This window comes from Falco peregrinus, chromosome 2, assembly GCF_023634155.1.
Source record: "Falco peregrinus isolate bFalPer1 chromosome 2, bFalPer1.pri, whole genome shotgun sequence".
Taxonomy (NCBI): Eukaryota; Metazoa; Chordata; class Aves; order Falconiformes; family Falconidae; genus Falco; species Falco peregrinus.
Genome location: NC_073722.1, coordinates 68,082,190 through 68,097,988, shown reverse-complemented (window position 1 = coordinate 68,097,988; position 15,799 = coordinate 68,082,190). Strand labels below are relative to the sequence as shown.

The following is a 15,799-nucleotide window of genomic DNA, read 5'->3' as shown; positions in this document are numbered from 1 at the left end:
CATTACCTCTCAGCTAAGCTTTCCGTTTACAGTTCTGCTGCTCAACTGTATATCACATAACTATGGAGGAACAAGTCTTTTGAGGATCAGAAACATTAACCTGAGGGTACAGGACAGTAGCAAGGAACGGGATGGTAATAACAGTCAGCAATCTGTCTGGATGGTTTCTATCCAAGTGCTTTTTTGTATATGATTTTAAAGCAGTATTATCAACTGATTTTCCATAATGCTATAGGGCTTAAGATAGCCACAGCTTAAAAAACTATAAAAAGAAACTCTCCCTTGCCATCTAAAGTCAAAATCACTACAGAACTATTATGAAACGGAATGACCTCATTGCATAAAATGCATGACTTTCCTGTTATGAGAAACACTAATGTTCCCTTTGCTAAAAAGCACAAAACCCGAAGCAACACACAGTCACATTGTAATCAGCAACACCAGCTGATTCTGCTGGCCTTTTGTGCATGAATTATAAAAATGGTATCATTGCAGTCAGAAATGGGTTCTGGTTTCAGTCTCACCCTCACTACAGCAAACCAGAAGCCACTGTGCTGTTGGCAGCCAATTTTACCATACTAAAACAACACAAGGCAGGCCCAGATGGGGCCCTGTCCTGGTTTTGGCTGGGGGAGAGTTAATTTTCTTCTTAGTAGCTGGTGCAGTGCTGTTTTGGATTTGGTGTGAGAGCAGTGTTGATAGCACACTGATGTTTTTGGTTGTTGCTGGGTAATGTTTATACTGTGTCAAGGACTGTTCAGTTTCTCAGGCCCTGTCAGGGAGAGGGCTGGAGGGGCACGGGGAATTGGGAGGGGACACAGCCAGTACAGGTGACCCCAGCTAGCCAAAGGGGTATTCCATATCATAAAACATCATGCTCAGTATATAAACCAGAGGGACTTGGCCAGGGTGGGCTGATCGTTGCTCAGGGACTGCCTGGGTATCGGTCAGCGGGTGGTGAGCAGTTGTGTTGTGCATCACTTGTTTTCTTTCTTCCCTTCCCTTTGGATTTCATTCCTCTCCCTCTCTCCGTCCTTTTCATTACAACTGTTATTACTATCATTGTTCTTTCGTTTTTATATTATTTCAATTATTAAATTGTTCCTATCTCAACCCTGAAGTTTCACGTTCCTTTCCGATTCTCCTCCCACCCCCTGGGTGAGGGGGAGCGATCGAGCAGCGCGTGGCACTTAGTCACTGGCCGGGGTTAAACCACAACAGGCCCAAAGCCTGATCTCCTGCAGGACTAACAAGAAATGAGTAGCTGGTCAAAGTAAAGCAACACAATGGAAGCAACAGATTTTTCATGTTATTTCATAACCTTGAGCTAGAACTTTCAAGGGCAATGGTGGTAAAATACAAACCAAACCAAAACAGCAGCAGAGGCAACGCTGCAGTACTGCAGGTCTTAATTGGCAAGCCTTGCTGGGTTTTCACAGGAAATTTTAGCAGAGTCTTACTATTATCATCATGTTATATTATATTTGTACAGTTAATACAATTTCAGATGAGGTAACCCGAGCAGGGCCAGAACAAGAGTGTGGATATTTCCTTTCTTGGTTTCACCTATAAAAGGCCCTACAGGGACATGTAATGCCTTCTTGTCCTGGCCCCACATAATGAGCAATCCTTTTTCTTAAAAAAAAAAATGTTTCAGTGTTGGTCCCTTGCTAGTTCCCTATGTGTCCTCTTGGCTGCGATCTTTACTTATCATGGGGGTGTGTGAGGATGTGTATCTGTACATGCGGTATTTCACTTGTCACATCTCATTCCTCTCTGTGGTTCTGTTTCCACACTAATAACACAGTGGCATTTGTGATGAAAAAGAGGGGTACTTATTTTAAAAAAATGAAAATCAAGGAGGCTGCAAAATATAAAACCAAAACCATATTCATATTTTGTTTTTTTTTAAAAAAAAAAGCCACGTGTTTATGCATCTGTTTAAAAAGCGTTTAATCATCAGATTACGAAGTGCCAAAGGTGGTGGGTCTGATCCTGTGCTTAAACCAAACAATAAGCTATATACTGGATTCTGCTGGTTGTTCTAGTGAAATACAGGGGATAAGCCAAAGAAAATTGTTCCATCTGACTTGTGTAAAGATGGCAGAATCTGACTTAAAACTTCACTACATTTTGGGCAGCATTTAGTAGTTTATTACTTAAATTCCATGATTTTTGAGGCTAAATCGGGAGGTGAAAAGTCAAGCCCATCCAATGCTATGACATCTCAAATTCAATTTTGTCTTGCAGTGTAAGTAGAAACATTTACTACTTGTGGAGAGGGACAGACCCTCCTTATGCAGCTATTAAATATCAATGAGCAATTGGGAAACCTTAGAACGTGTGGGGAAACTGTCAAGGGTGGGAGGCAAGGAACCTAGGTGTTACTCTTGGCCCTGCTATGAACTTGCCCTGTATATGTGAGACTTCAGGTACACCATGAAATCTGCCAGTGGTTCAGCTTCCACATGTCTTACTTGCCAGTCTTGCCTCAGAAAACATTTTTGAAACTGAGCTGGCATACACTTGAGAGGAATTTGGAAACATGACAGCAACAGACTAACTCACCGGTAAGCCAGGCATCCCGCGAGGACCATCTTTGCCGGTATCTCCTGGGGGACCTCGAGGTCCCGGTGGTCCTGGAGGCCCAGGGGGTCCAGCTTGTCCTTGGTCCCCCTAAACCAACAAAAACCTCATCACAAGTTTGTTTTAGAGCCATCAACTACACAAAAAGACATTGATTTACCCAGAAAGAGTGCTAGATTTACCCAGAAAGAGTGCCAGGCTAGAAGAAGCTGGACAGTGGCTTCTTCACTGCTTGTGACAAGAGTCTGCACTTTGCCTTGAAGACCAGGGGTTTTATCTGTCCAGTACAATCAGCCATAGAGCAGAGGTTCAAATTCTAAATGGCTTATCCTACTACAGGACATGTGCCAAAGTTTGGGGTAGCCTTGCAGTATTTTACTCGTCTAATTCTCCAGAGCAAGTAACCGTTTTCAATAAGCAGCTGTTTGCTTCACAATTGGCATAATCATAACAAAGCTGAGGCAACAAAGAGAAGTAGAATGTAAGAATATTCAGTTTGCATGGCAATTTTCCAATCCAATCAGTGATGCATGGATAGATTTAAAAAATGAGCATAGAAAATAACTGCATTTCCAGGAACCTGTATGTAATTTTTCATCTGTTTTGGGGAACCGCTTTACAGTGACAATAATGTGACTCTCTTAATGATTTCTACTAATTCATTTCTAAAAGCCAATTTTCAAAAGAGTTGTCAAAACATATTACCTTCACCTTTAAAAAAAAAAAAAAAAGACACCAAAAAATGGTGCTGAAGTTATTTAAATTCCAGCACACCACTGCAAACTGCTGTAAAAAGCTGACTGCATCTTAAATGTGGATCGTTTAGCAAAGCTACCCATAGCCTTTAAATTGTTAATATCATTAACAGTTGCTTCATTCCAAAAACATTTTCATATTAACAACCTGCTATAAGAAGGCATCTTACAAAACAGGTACAGCAGAAAGTAAATTGAATGTAAAGAAGAACCAGACTCCAGTGAGATGAAGCACTACCTTAATGAGGCGGCGTTTAATGAGCTGCTGATCAGCAGAGAGAAACCCATGATTGATTTTAGGAAACACCATCTGATCAGGCAGGTGAGGTCAAAGGTTGAAGATCAGAGATGAGAGAATTGAAGAATAGACATCAGAAGGCCCGAGAAAGAAATAAAGACATATTCATTAGATTTATCATAGCTAAAATAATACAAACCGGTGCTTCTGCCTGACAGAAACTGTGCATTTTGTTTTGAAGAAATTTACCTCTAACGTACAGGACACGACACTTTATGAATTAATGGTATAAATGACTTAACTGTGTAAGTTTTTTCTGCACAGATTTTCTGTGAGAATTCTTCAAGTGTATTAACTTTTTCATTACCTGGGCTCTAAGAATAAGTGTTTTTATATGCTGTTCCTTCAGCAAAGCTTCTAGAGACAAAGCACCAGTTCAGCTTTCAGTCAGATTTTCTAACCAGCATATTGTGCCATGAAGAATGGTGTGATTTTAATAAGGACTGGAGTTCCAGCTTGACCAGATTGCTTCAATCCTTCCTGCTTAATTTGCAAAAATCTGTATGTACAGATTAAACCTCTGATATCTAACACAAAAAGCTGACTCTACGTAACCAGTATGGAGTTCGCTGGCATTTTCCCCACTCCTGTGTGCCTCAGGGAAGCAGAACTACAGAAAAATCTCATCTGAAAATAAAATACTGACCAGGATAACGGGGATTGTGGGTGTTTCCAGGGCTAACACTATACACAGTTACAGATTTGATGCCATGCTCTGCATCAGGGGTACTTATACCAATGCAATTTGTAAGGGTTGACTTAGGTCCACCATAAGGATTCATTGGTATTCCATGGTAAAAACAAATTTTCATGTGCACTTTTATGCTGATACAGAGAGACCTGACTGAACAGGTACGTGTCAGCCACAAACCTTGACGGTGAGGATCTGATTACTGTGCAGAGCAGCGACTGTGGGGAAGCCTGGCAGACCCTAGGGACACAGCATAACATGGTACCAAAACAGCACAACACAAACATCACAGAGACAATTTACTAACAGACAAACAGAATGAACACTGTTTAGTATACCCCACATTGCCTACTGACAGGAAACAGCCTCTCTGTCATATGGGAAACAGTTAGGTTTGCACTACACTGCAGATGCAGGTTGTTACTTCACTACAAGAATATCAAGAGATTTTAGAAGGAGCAGTCCCACAGGGATTAATTTTCTTAAAATTACAGTGAATAGTTATGATCATTTGACAGTTGTTAGATTATCAGCCAGCAGATGACTGAGCCATTTTCAAATGAAATGTGCTGTAGCACTTCAAGAGAGCTATGCTGAAAGCTTTGACTCTGGATTGCTGCAGAACTTGACAGCAGCGACAGTGGATTTTGAAGCGCTTTGCATGATTAACTTCCTGCTCCTCACATTCTGTTTAACATATGACATTCAGCACATAAACTGGTAATAAGTACACAATTATAAACACTGAACAACAATCTACTGCTACATCTTGGGTAGTCTGAAATGGCCAAGGCCAATATTTTCAAAACGTATGCATAGCTGCATTTTCTTATGCAGGGCAATTTTTTTTCCCCTGAAGTGCTGTGTGCTGCATATGGTTTTGCATATCCTATGCTACTGACATGTGCAGAATTTGCACTGTACTGGTACAAAAAAGAAGAGTGTGGTAATTGTGGCCTGCTGTGACAATACAAGGGGTGAATTTTGCTCTCAGTTCAACACCTTTCTTGTGCTGCCTTGTAGGGTGCAAATTAGACATTCTGATAAAACTGAAACCTTATAGAGCTGATCAGTGAACTCCTAAAGAAAGAAATGCCCAAGTCCTCTCCTTGCCTTTAGCATAGCACGCTGACTGAAGTAGAGGCTTGTTCAATGGCTGATATGCATCAGCTGAGGAAATAGATTAAAATACAGTCTGGTTGCCCTAAGCTCCCCGCATGCATGCATGCACCATGCCACCTCTATGAGGTGTGGCTGGTGGCACAGCCCCTGTGTGAGGCCTGGAGTGTATGGCTGCAGGACTGCAGCTTGGCACCTCTGAAAGGGAAGGCTGTGCCTGGCTCTGGCTGCCAGACAAGGTGGCTTCCAAGACAGCCTGCATGAAGGCTTTGCTGGGGCAACCCATGTTGCCACAGTGCAAGAGACCTTTGCAGTCTCGTTGGCCTGGTGGAAAGCACCAACAGGCAACAGCAGCCTGCCAGGTCCCTCAGTTGCAGCAGATTCTTTCAATATGACAAATATTTGCTCTATTCAACTCCACATACATTCACATCAGAGATCCTCTGGATCACGAAGACTGCACTGGTCTTTACGGAAAAAGGTACATGATGCATACATGTCCTTCAGTAGCACCTCTGGGCTGCATTCAGCATCTTTATTCCTGATATATAACCATGAGACAAGCTAAGACCCTGTAAGTGGATCCCATAAAGCCAGTGGCAGTTTTACCAGCCTTCCCACTCCATTCTGACGAACATGGTGTGGCTCAGTGACCTGAAATCTCCTCTTTAGAAACAAGTAAAAAGAAAACAAAACCAAAATAGACTAAACCTCCAAACATTTAAAGAAACTCACTCCTGAGACACTGCTAAGACTGGAATGATAAATCATCTAGAAAACAGATGTATAATATTTACATTTATCTCATTATGGAATACGAGCTAAAGAAGTTATTAGATAGTACCGTGCCAGAATCTTTACATCTGTGACTCATTAGCCCTGCTGTGCATATGGTCCATTCCTCTTCTAAATAAAACTTGAATACTCGTGTAATGGAAATGAGTACAAACAAGAAACCTACAAAATAACTAAAATCTGAGTAGCAAGCAATAAACTTTAAATCTCATTTATTAAAAAAAAAGAGGATAAACAGAGAACCTTTTAACAACTTCATTTTTACTCATTAGCCTTTAGGATTACAGCACAGTAATTTCCAGCTACCTCTAAAAGTAGCATATTTTCAATTCGACATTTTAAAAAGCAGAAGCTCAAAACTCATGTTAGGTTTGGTTTATCTCTCTTGAACATGAAGGAGAGCTGAGAATTGTTTAAGAAAGGAGTTTAGTCAGAAAATATACTGGTTTGCCATGAAAGATATTTTTTTTCTTGAGAGGAAGTGAAAGAATGTTTAAAGTTTTGTGTAGCTCCACACAAAGACATTTACATTTCACAGTCCAGCCCCAGAATTCTCAATACTTCCCAACACCACATGAACCAGTTCAAGAGCAGCTATCAGAACTGCAGTTTTCTGCCTAGATAAACAACGCATGAGGAAAAAGGGACAATCCCATTCTTCCATCAGCAGCTTAGTAACTTCAGCTTCTTCCCAAGTAGGACAAAGCTTTCTTTCCTTCACCCAAAGCAGGCATAATCTCAGACCTAATGGTCAGAGACATGCAGTGCCAGCTTGGATCTGGATCATCTCCCCATATGTAACAGGCATATTTGGAGACAGCCAGAAACACGTGAATATGAAATGGAACCCAGCAAAGAAACTATAATGGGTACATAGTTTTTGCATGTGTGGGAGGCTTTAGAAGGCACTGCATCTTCTGGCATCCATGGAAGATAATGTTGGCAAACAATGAGCTTCTAAAAAGGCATAAAAAGAGCTATCCTTCCCACAAAATGAGTTCTCTTCCTTTCCTGTCACTCTGCTATAAATATAGTCACAAATATCCCCCAGATCTGTTTTATTTTTTCTCTATCTAAAGCTGTTCTCAACGATGGATTCAAAGTTACTCAATTTTCTCTTTATTTGGTTTGATTCTTGAACTGCACATAGGAAGGGCTCTCGTTCTACACCCTGGGAGGCCCTCACAGAATATAAAACACTACAGTGATCAACAGCGACCACTGGCCCACTAAATTCCTCTGCTGACAGCGACTCAAGCTCACCCTGAAATGCTGGCTGGTTACAATTTCTAAACTAGCACATTTGTTGCATGCCTCGCTGCAATTTTTGCCCAAATGCCAAGCAAAACATGATGCTTGGTGGAGGCTAACAGGCATGTGACCATGTAATGCAGTGTCCTGCTTACCTACCTGGAAATGCAGATAAAGCCTACTCATCCCCATACAACAGCTACTGAGAAAACCAAAGGATGCCAGAACATATTGTTCCCTCTCTCTGATTTTTTACTTAGATGGAATACTCCTCCTGTTACATACATCACAGCCTTCAAAGATGTAATTCCCACTAGCAGTCCTAGATATTTCACAGTACATTCAGCTTTGTGCATTGGTCTCCATGAGGTCAATATTATAAGTTCATTATAACCTCGTCGTAAGGCAAGTATAATAACATTAAGCAACAGCTTTACTGGTTTTGCACTATGTTGCGTACACTCCATTTTGACTATTGCATTTGCTTAGTATAGTAAATGTCACAGTCCTCCTTAGGATTTTCCTTCTGACCTGCCAATAAACCCAAGCTGCACAAGCTTACATGTTCCTGTGAAGACATGGTAAATGAGACAGGAATTACCACCTGCTGTTCACTTGCACTTCCTAAGGTTACAGCCAGCTGCTGCTATTTCACATCAAATCACACAGGCTTCAGGCCAGAGCGATCCTGACACTCTTTATGGCTGCTTTACCTCCCCCCAACACTACCTCCAGTTCTAATTAATCCCTCAGACCAAGTGCCAGTCCTGCAGCTAATTATTGTAACTGCCCTGGGGAATACAGTGTTTGGTATCACCCTGTACGGTGCCATGGACTCTCAGTGGGAGCTCTTTTATACAATCCCTTTTATCATAGCTGCTGCTTTCTCCATCAGCAAATCTGCTAACTAAAACAGTGCACCACAACAAGACAAGGAACCAGGAATTTCTTTTCGCTTAGGCAATCATTCGGCAAAGACCTTTAATTTGAATACATTATGTAACAATATAGACTTTGTATTAAAATAATAAAAATGTAACGTTTAAAGAACTAGCACAAACGTATCACTATAAAAGCGTTATTTCCTATAACAATCTCTGTATTTTCACAACGAACTCTACCTGATGCTGCACTCAAAATGAACAAAGCTGGAAAAAACCTCTCTATTTTGGTCTTAGTATTAAAGATGAATTTTCAGTGATGCAAATGTGTTTTCCACACAACTCTGTTACGAGTTCTGATGAGTGATCACTATCTGACCTACACAGAATACCCTTCCTGAAGGTAAATCTACTCCTCTCACTGAAAGTGGTGGCAGGCATCAAGTTAACTTCAGGGTGGGTTGGTCCTCCCCCCAAAGTTGGTTCTTACAGCAAAAATCTTCTCCCCTGGCTTATTTTTCTCTTCAAATTTTATACCCACTGCAGTTATGCAATACAAGTAAGTGGTTCAAGCCACTTCTGTGATATTTATTAGGGCTGGATGGGTTTTAGAGCTGGTTTTGATCATATTGGTCTAAATCAAGTGTGAAATATTGCAGTGTTTTTGTGTGGCAGATGCAGTTTGAGATAGAATGACTACATGATGTTTTCTCAGTCACAGGACAGGGCTGTAGAAAAAGGAACAGGATGTTCAGAGACTTCCTTCCTCACCATTCCTCTGTCACTACTAAAAAGGGGCAAGATGCAAACCAACTGGTGGTGACTGAAGATGTGCATTGCCTAGCTCTTAGAGAGGAATGACAACATCCTTGTCTTGGGAGCAAGTATGTGGCACTCTAGTGTCACAGCTGTTCTGCATTCCCCAGGGGAACCTCAGGAGCAAAACATCAAAGGCATAGCTTGGCCCTGGAGAGCCATCCACAGCCAAAAGGATGCTCCCATGAACTCTGAAAGGAGGCACATCTCAAGTCTGAGTGTCCCAATGCTTCAGACAAAGTTGGCAGCCAGTACAATCTGAGTTCTTTCCTAACCTCTTCTAGTTACAAAGCTCCAGGTTACTTTGCTCCAATTTGTTACCCTAGTTTCAGCTTAATGGAAAACAGGGGAGCCACATCAGCCTAGTACTAGTGAAGCAGAACAGATAATTAGTCCGAGGAATGCAGCAGGTGAACACCCCTGTAGCCATGTAGCAGATAAGGAAACAACGTCTGAGAAGTTAAATTAACTGCTCATGATAAATTGACATTAAACCAGATTCCAGCAGTTTTCTCAGTGATGTTACTTTCATGAAAGTTATGTTAACAGAAAGAATCACGAACATTTTTTAGCCTTCTTATTGTGGCACATTAAGGGTACAGTTTGAAACAGTGGTTATATATAGTTTATAACTTGAACTGTAATTTGCTCTACACAGGACAATTAATAACAGAAGAAATAACTATGTGGGTAGTCATACTGATAAAGTATGAATTTAAAGCAGTACTGTGCTTATATTATATGTTTGAAGTAACACATAGTAAACCAGAAAATAAGCTTTTATACAGACATAAGAATACCACTTAAGGGAATAGCATCACTGTATCACCACCTTTGCCACAGCTTTTTGCAGTGTATTCATATAGGTGAAACCAAAGAGTATTTAATCAGAAAAGAAAAGGGTGGGGACAATGCTAATTTATGCTAATGAAAACTATGTAGTCCTTCTATTAAGGCAGATAAAATTAATGAGCAGTATTTATAGAAGTTAAGAGAAACTTTAGTAGTATCTAATCAAACATCATCAAGGACAGTCCTGAAAGAAATTCACAGAATATGTTTAAATTATGTACATTTTTATTTAATTAATATAGTACTGTGACTATAATACAATACATTTTTGCTTTGCCAAGATGTTGAATGAGGATAAAAATAGCGTCATGCACTCTTTGGGAACAAAGCTTCCTATTACATCACTGATTTACCTACATTTGCTACAGTTGCAATGCCTCCAAAAAATGGAATCCTGCTTTTGGTAAAGGCAAGAAATCAGGTTAATTTATATAGTACTATCTATTTTATGAAGCAAACCTATTCCATTCTAAAAGAAAAACCCCAAAACCACCAACCAACTTTTGAATGAAACATAATACAAAATAAGATGGCTTTAAAAGAGGGTGAGTAGTTAATGATCATGGTTTGATCATCACTCAGTAACTAGTATTTTCTGATTTATGAATGAGGTACTGATTCTAATGACATCAACAGAGGTTTTCCATTTATTGTCAGTAGGAACAGGAAAAGGTTCAAAATATTTGTTACACATTCCTTCGAAAAATATTAACAAGTAATAATGCACACATATTAAAACCAGACTTTCTAAAGTTTTCTTAAAAGAAAAATTGGCTGAAAATGTATCACTTGGATACCTTTAATTTTCCTTTAATATGGGACAGTAAAAAAAGTTTTGTTTATAATGTAACAAGTGAAGCAATAGTTGAGCTTAAAGAGATAGCTTGTATCTATATATACACACATATTTGTATTTAGTTATTTCAGTAAATAGACTGCTTCCAGGACCATTTCTGTCAATATTAGACAATTTTAAAATACTTTGCCAGCACATAAGAGTAGAACCTGCAAAATTTCTATTGTAGAACAATGATTTCTCTCTAGTGTGCAGCAAATAAGTGGCAAATATATTAAAAGTAATCAGCAAAGGGGAAAGAGTTAAATAGAAAAGAATGTTTTATCATTACCCAAAACTAACTGTTTTAACAGTACACAAGGAATCTTAAAACTTTGAGTCAATAAATAACACAATAAAATAAACTTCTGAATACCTTTCCTTTCTAGAACTTAATCTCTTCTGCTGAAGATATTTTAGAGATGTTATCAGTTCTGTGTAGAACCAGCTGCTAGGAAAATTTAGTTAAGCATACCAAAAGGAGAAAATAATTTTGTGAAATACTTAAGTATGGCCTCCGAGTTGTTTCTTATTGTACCTAGACCAAGTTCAATTTAAAGGCAGCTGCTAGCTGATGATTTCTGGACCTAATAAACAAGGAATCTCTCATGCATCTGAACTAAATGACAGAAGAGATTTATTATGTCATTTACAGAAGGATGAGAACAGACTTATTAAGACACTCAGTACTAGCTGTTCCATTCCTAAATGTTCACCTCGGAAGATTTAGTCATGGTACAATCTCTACTTGGCAATATATCCTTTGCAATCCTACCATTATGAAATCTTCAAAGGCTTTTTTTAAATTGCGGTAGAGCTGAGCAAATGAAACTGAGCACCGGACTGACATCAGCATTTATTCTAATAGTCCACAGGCTAAACCCCATTATTTTTAATTTTGACATGGCTCAGAACAGTAATGCAAATTTCTGTAGACATGTCATGAAGCCATGTCCTCTGCAAAAAGACAAGAATCCAAAAAACTTACTAACATTACTGTTTCTTACACTGGTATTGAGGAAAGCTAGTTCTGTATTTGACCTAAATGTTGTCTACTAGAACTTTAGAGTAATGAGTAGAGATCTGACTTAAAAAATATATAAAGAGATCAAAAGAGCGTTTTTTTCAAATAAGATTAGGACTTTTGAACGCATCCACCACTACCTTATCTGTGGTCTCATGTGACCAAAAGCTGTATTAACTTGCTGCTCAAACTCACACTCAGGGCATGATTTTCAACATCAGTCACACTACTGGAATGTTGCTTTAGCTCACATTTTCTACAGGCAGTATGGACATAAGTAGAGTAAGCTATATGACATTATGAACTAGAGCCCTTATGCCATCTCTGTATGATGGAGATTGATCAATAGATTACTTCTGAATACTTAAGAAAACCTCTCAGTTTCTTTGAAAAAAGACAAAAAAACCCCAAACCAAAACAAAACCAGACCCATTATTCTAAAAATACAGCTGCCTGAACTCTGGGTAGTATTGTCAGGGCCGGGTTCCTACTAGTGTATTAATTTATTGAACACATTTTCAAGAAAACCTGAACTTCCAAGTAGTTCAGTATATACACTCAGCATGTCCAGTGACTGTGAATAAGAATTTTAAAGATAAATGATTTCTGTTTTTACACTTTTGAAATTTTTTTGGAAAGAAGGACCTCTCAAAAGTCTCAAGGTGAAAATTTTGGTGAGGACAGAAAGTAAAAATTTCTTCTTTCACAAATATTTTTTTTTTTCAGCAGAATTTTAAAAGTTTAAGGTCTCAGCTTGACCCGGACAGTCTTTACATTTTACTTTGGTTTCTTTTACTAATGAAAATGCCTGGAGGAAAAGAAGCAGCTTTTCTAAAGAATGAGGGTAATTTTGAAATTTCAGTCATAAAAATTACTTGGAACAATGGAAATATTTGCTAAGCTAAATGCTAATTTCAAACCAATATGTAAAAATATAAACCCAAGGAAACTTCAGGCTCCTTATCTGTAAAAGATTAATTAGCTTTAAAATGTTTATCACATTTAGATACTATATCCAGTCTTTCTGTAGACTTGGCAAATCCAAATGTCGATGTCATCCCACAGTCACTTTCAGGTACAACATTTCTCTAAAATAATACAGTACGGTATTACTTCCAAAACCATTTATTTTACATAGGCAGTGATGGAAAACTTCATGCAAAGGTAACCAACCAGGTTTAAATGGGTTTAGTTTCATTTGGGGCATGACTAACTTACACATATACTTTTCATTAATTATATTGTAAATCCTCTGGCACAGTAAGTTGAGCAGATTTACGCTGAAGACAGTCATCAGAAGAGATAACTGCTGTACCATGAAACATAAAATGGTTAGAGGCTTTGTAGTACTTATTACTTGTGAAATACACAAGGCAAAAAAGGAGAAGCTGCTGTACAACACATTCAAATGCACTTCAAAAGAGATAAAGGGATAACAACATGACTGGGCAAATTACCTAATTTATATGCTTATAGTTAAAAAAGAGGTATGTTACTACAATATGCACTGACTAAACAGTCCGTGGAGGTTCAGCCAACCCACAAGGTGCTATTTTCCACCTCTTCCTCTTTACTTCTGAACTTATTATTTTTCTACATTCAGATATAGAATTCAATCTCAACTGCCAGCTACTGCTGCAGATGTCCTTAAACGTGAATTCCTTAGGTTAGATATTTTTTGCTTTTTAGCTGTACTTGATTTATCAAACCCACAAAGTAGCCATAACCATAATTTGTGTGGTCCAGTAAGGATTCTACTGCCTTCCAGTATAGGGGGTATGTCTTGGCAAAGTGGGACACACAATGGTTTCTGTGTAGCAGATATTCCACTGCAGCTCTTGCAGGTTTTCCTCTTATAAGGTAGCACCGAAAAAACTGGCATCTTCTTACTGGGTATCGCCAACACTTCTAGCCCAGGGACTGAAAGCCTCGCACACTTATCTACTCTCCAGTTCTTGCATCTCTCCAATATTTTGCCAGGATATCTACACCAGTGGAAGCTATGGCACCTTTGCTTTCCTTCCAAAACTGTCCTCTGCTCTGACATTTTGTGCCACCATAAGAAAAAAGAGCATCATCATTCCCTTGTGTTGACACCACTTCAATTGCTTTTCTGTGTTTAGACCTCTGGATCTTTCCCTGGAAACTTCTCCAACACTCATAATTCCAAATTCCTACCCTCAAGTTATGTAATACTCTTTACAACATTGTTCTTCCATATTTATTTGTTACTGCATCCCTCTCTAATGCCTCCATCAAATGTGCTCTCCTGTTCTGAACGAACCACCAGTTCTTCTGAACATAAGGTCACTTAGTGCAAGCACCTGTGCGCAGACCCCTGACTCACACTATCTGAATGGAGCATCCTCTCGTAAGCCACAGACACTCTCCTCGCTCTCCTCATGTTCCTCATGAGGTTCTGTAGCACAGAACCAGCCAAAATACACAGCCCAGCACGGCTCCTGAGAGATACTAAATTTGCTTAGAAATTAAAAGGAAATTTTCCCATTCTTCAGAATCTTCAGTGTCTGTATTAGTTAGCCTACAAAAAAATATTCCTCGCTTTATTACCCTCTACTTCCTTTTTAATTCTTTAAATACTTTTCCAATTCTTCTTTTTGAGTTTCAACTGAAATAATATTTAAAGCTGTTTAGTAATAGGCCTCTGTCTTTATAATGTGCAGTCATATCCCCAAACATAACTGGACACCCTGTAGGTAATTAACACTGGTAGCACCAACATCAAATTCAGATATAAAAACATGTTGTGACTTTAGATAATCTTATTGACTGCAAACAGTAAAATGAAATTAAATTAAAATACATAAAATAATATGAAACAAAATACTTCAATAAAATTGCAAATTCAAAATACTTATCATAGTTGACAGTAAAAAATATCATGGAACACTTTGTTATGGAAAAATTTATAAATGTGTAACTGAAGAGAGTCACTACATCATCAGAACAATGTAATTAAATACTTTCTAACGAAGCACAGATGTAAAGATTGAAGAGGCACAGCCAATCTATCTGAACTTTCATCCCTGTATTCCTCTATTAAAATAAACATGACAGTTAAAAATTAAAAGAACCTTTACATTTCCACAACTAAACCATGTTCTGTTTAACTGTCTGGGTGTATTTATGAGGTGATAATATTGTTGCTATTAAAAATATTAAATAGATACATGTAAGGAAAAAGAGCTAATACATGCATACATTATAGTTGTTTATAATTCCCTAAATACTAGATATATTTTACATGAAATCTAGAAGTACATTTTTATTAGAAACCCACCGTCCCTCTGCATTGTGGAAGCCCATGCAAGGCGTGAAAACATTGCTGGGAAAACTGAAAGGTTTGGTTAGGAAAGCCAGCTTTTAAACAGCAGAGCAAAATCACTGTGAAACCTGCTTCCACCCGTAATGGAAACTATATTTTAATGCATTACTATTGTTACTCAAATCTTCCCAGACACTATCTGGTCATGTTCAGTATTACTGTCCTGCAGACATTTAACTTCAACATGCAGGGTAAATGCAGCTAATAAGCATAATTAGCTCAGACAGTGTATTTAATTTAGTTTTGCACTAAAGACTAATTGCCTACTGAGCGAGGGGGAAGTGTAACATTTTTTTTAAGATGCTTACCCGAGGGCCCTGATCACCTTGATCTCCCTGCAAAGTGGAAAGATGAGATGATAGGTTTAACACAGCATCTGTGTGCTACCCAGCTCTCTTACATAATCTAACATTACACTGCGTCAATAGAAACGGTCTCTTTAGTTCATGCTGGGAGGACTTTCCATTCACGTTGTTAGTGTCACCCGTACATCAACTCACCTTCTCGCCTTTTGGACCAGGAGGGCCCTGAAAGAAACAGAAGCAAAGAT

General features: G+C 38.7%; 1 protein-coding gene across 1 annotated transcript in view; it reads right to left on the bottom strand.

Moving 5' to 3' along the window:
* The window catches only part of COL25A1 (collagen type XXV alpha 1 chain), a 324,158-nt gene that overhangs the window by 92,091 nt on the left and 216,268 nt on the right, over positions 1-15,799 (bottom strand). Inside the window, exons 8-11 of the mRNA XM_055797890.1 lie at positions 15,750-15,776; positions 15,558-15,584; positions 3,580-3,651; positions 2,569-2,676 (exon numbers count right to left, since the gene is read on the bottom strand). Of these exons, the coding sequence (XP_055653865.1) occupies positions 2,569-2,676; positions 3,580-3,651; positions 15,558-15,584; positions 15,750-15,776 (234 nt within the window). The remainder of the gene's footprint in view (positions 1-2,568; positions 2,677-3,579; positions 3,652-15,557; positions 15,585-15,749; positions 15,777-15,799) is intronic.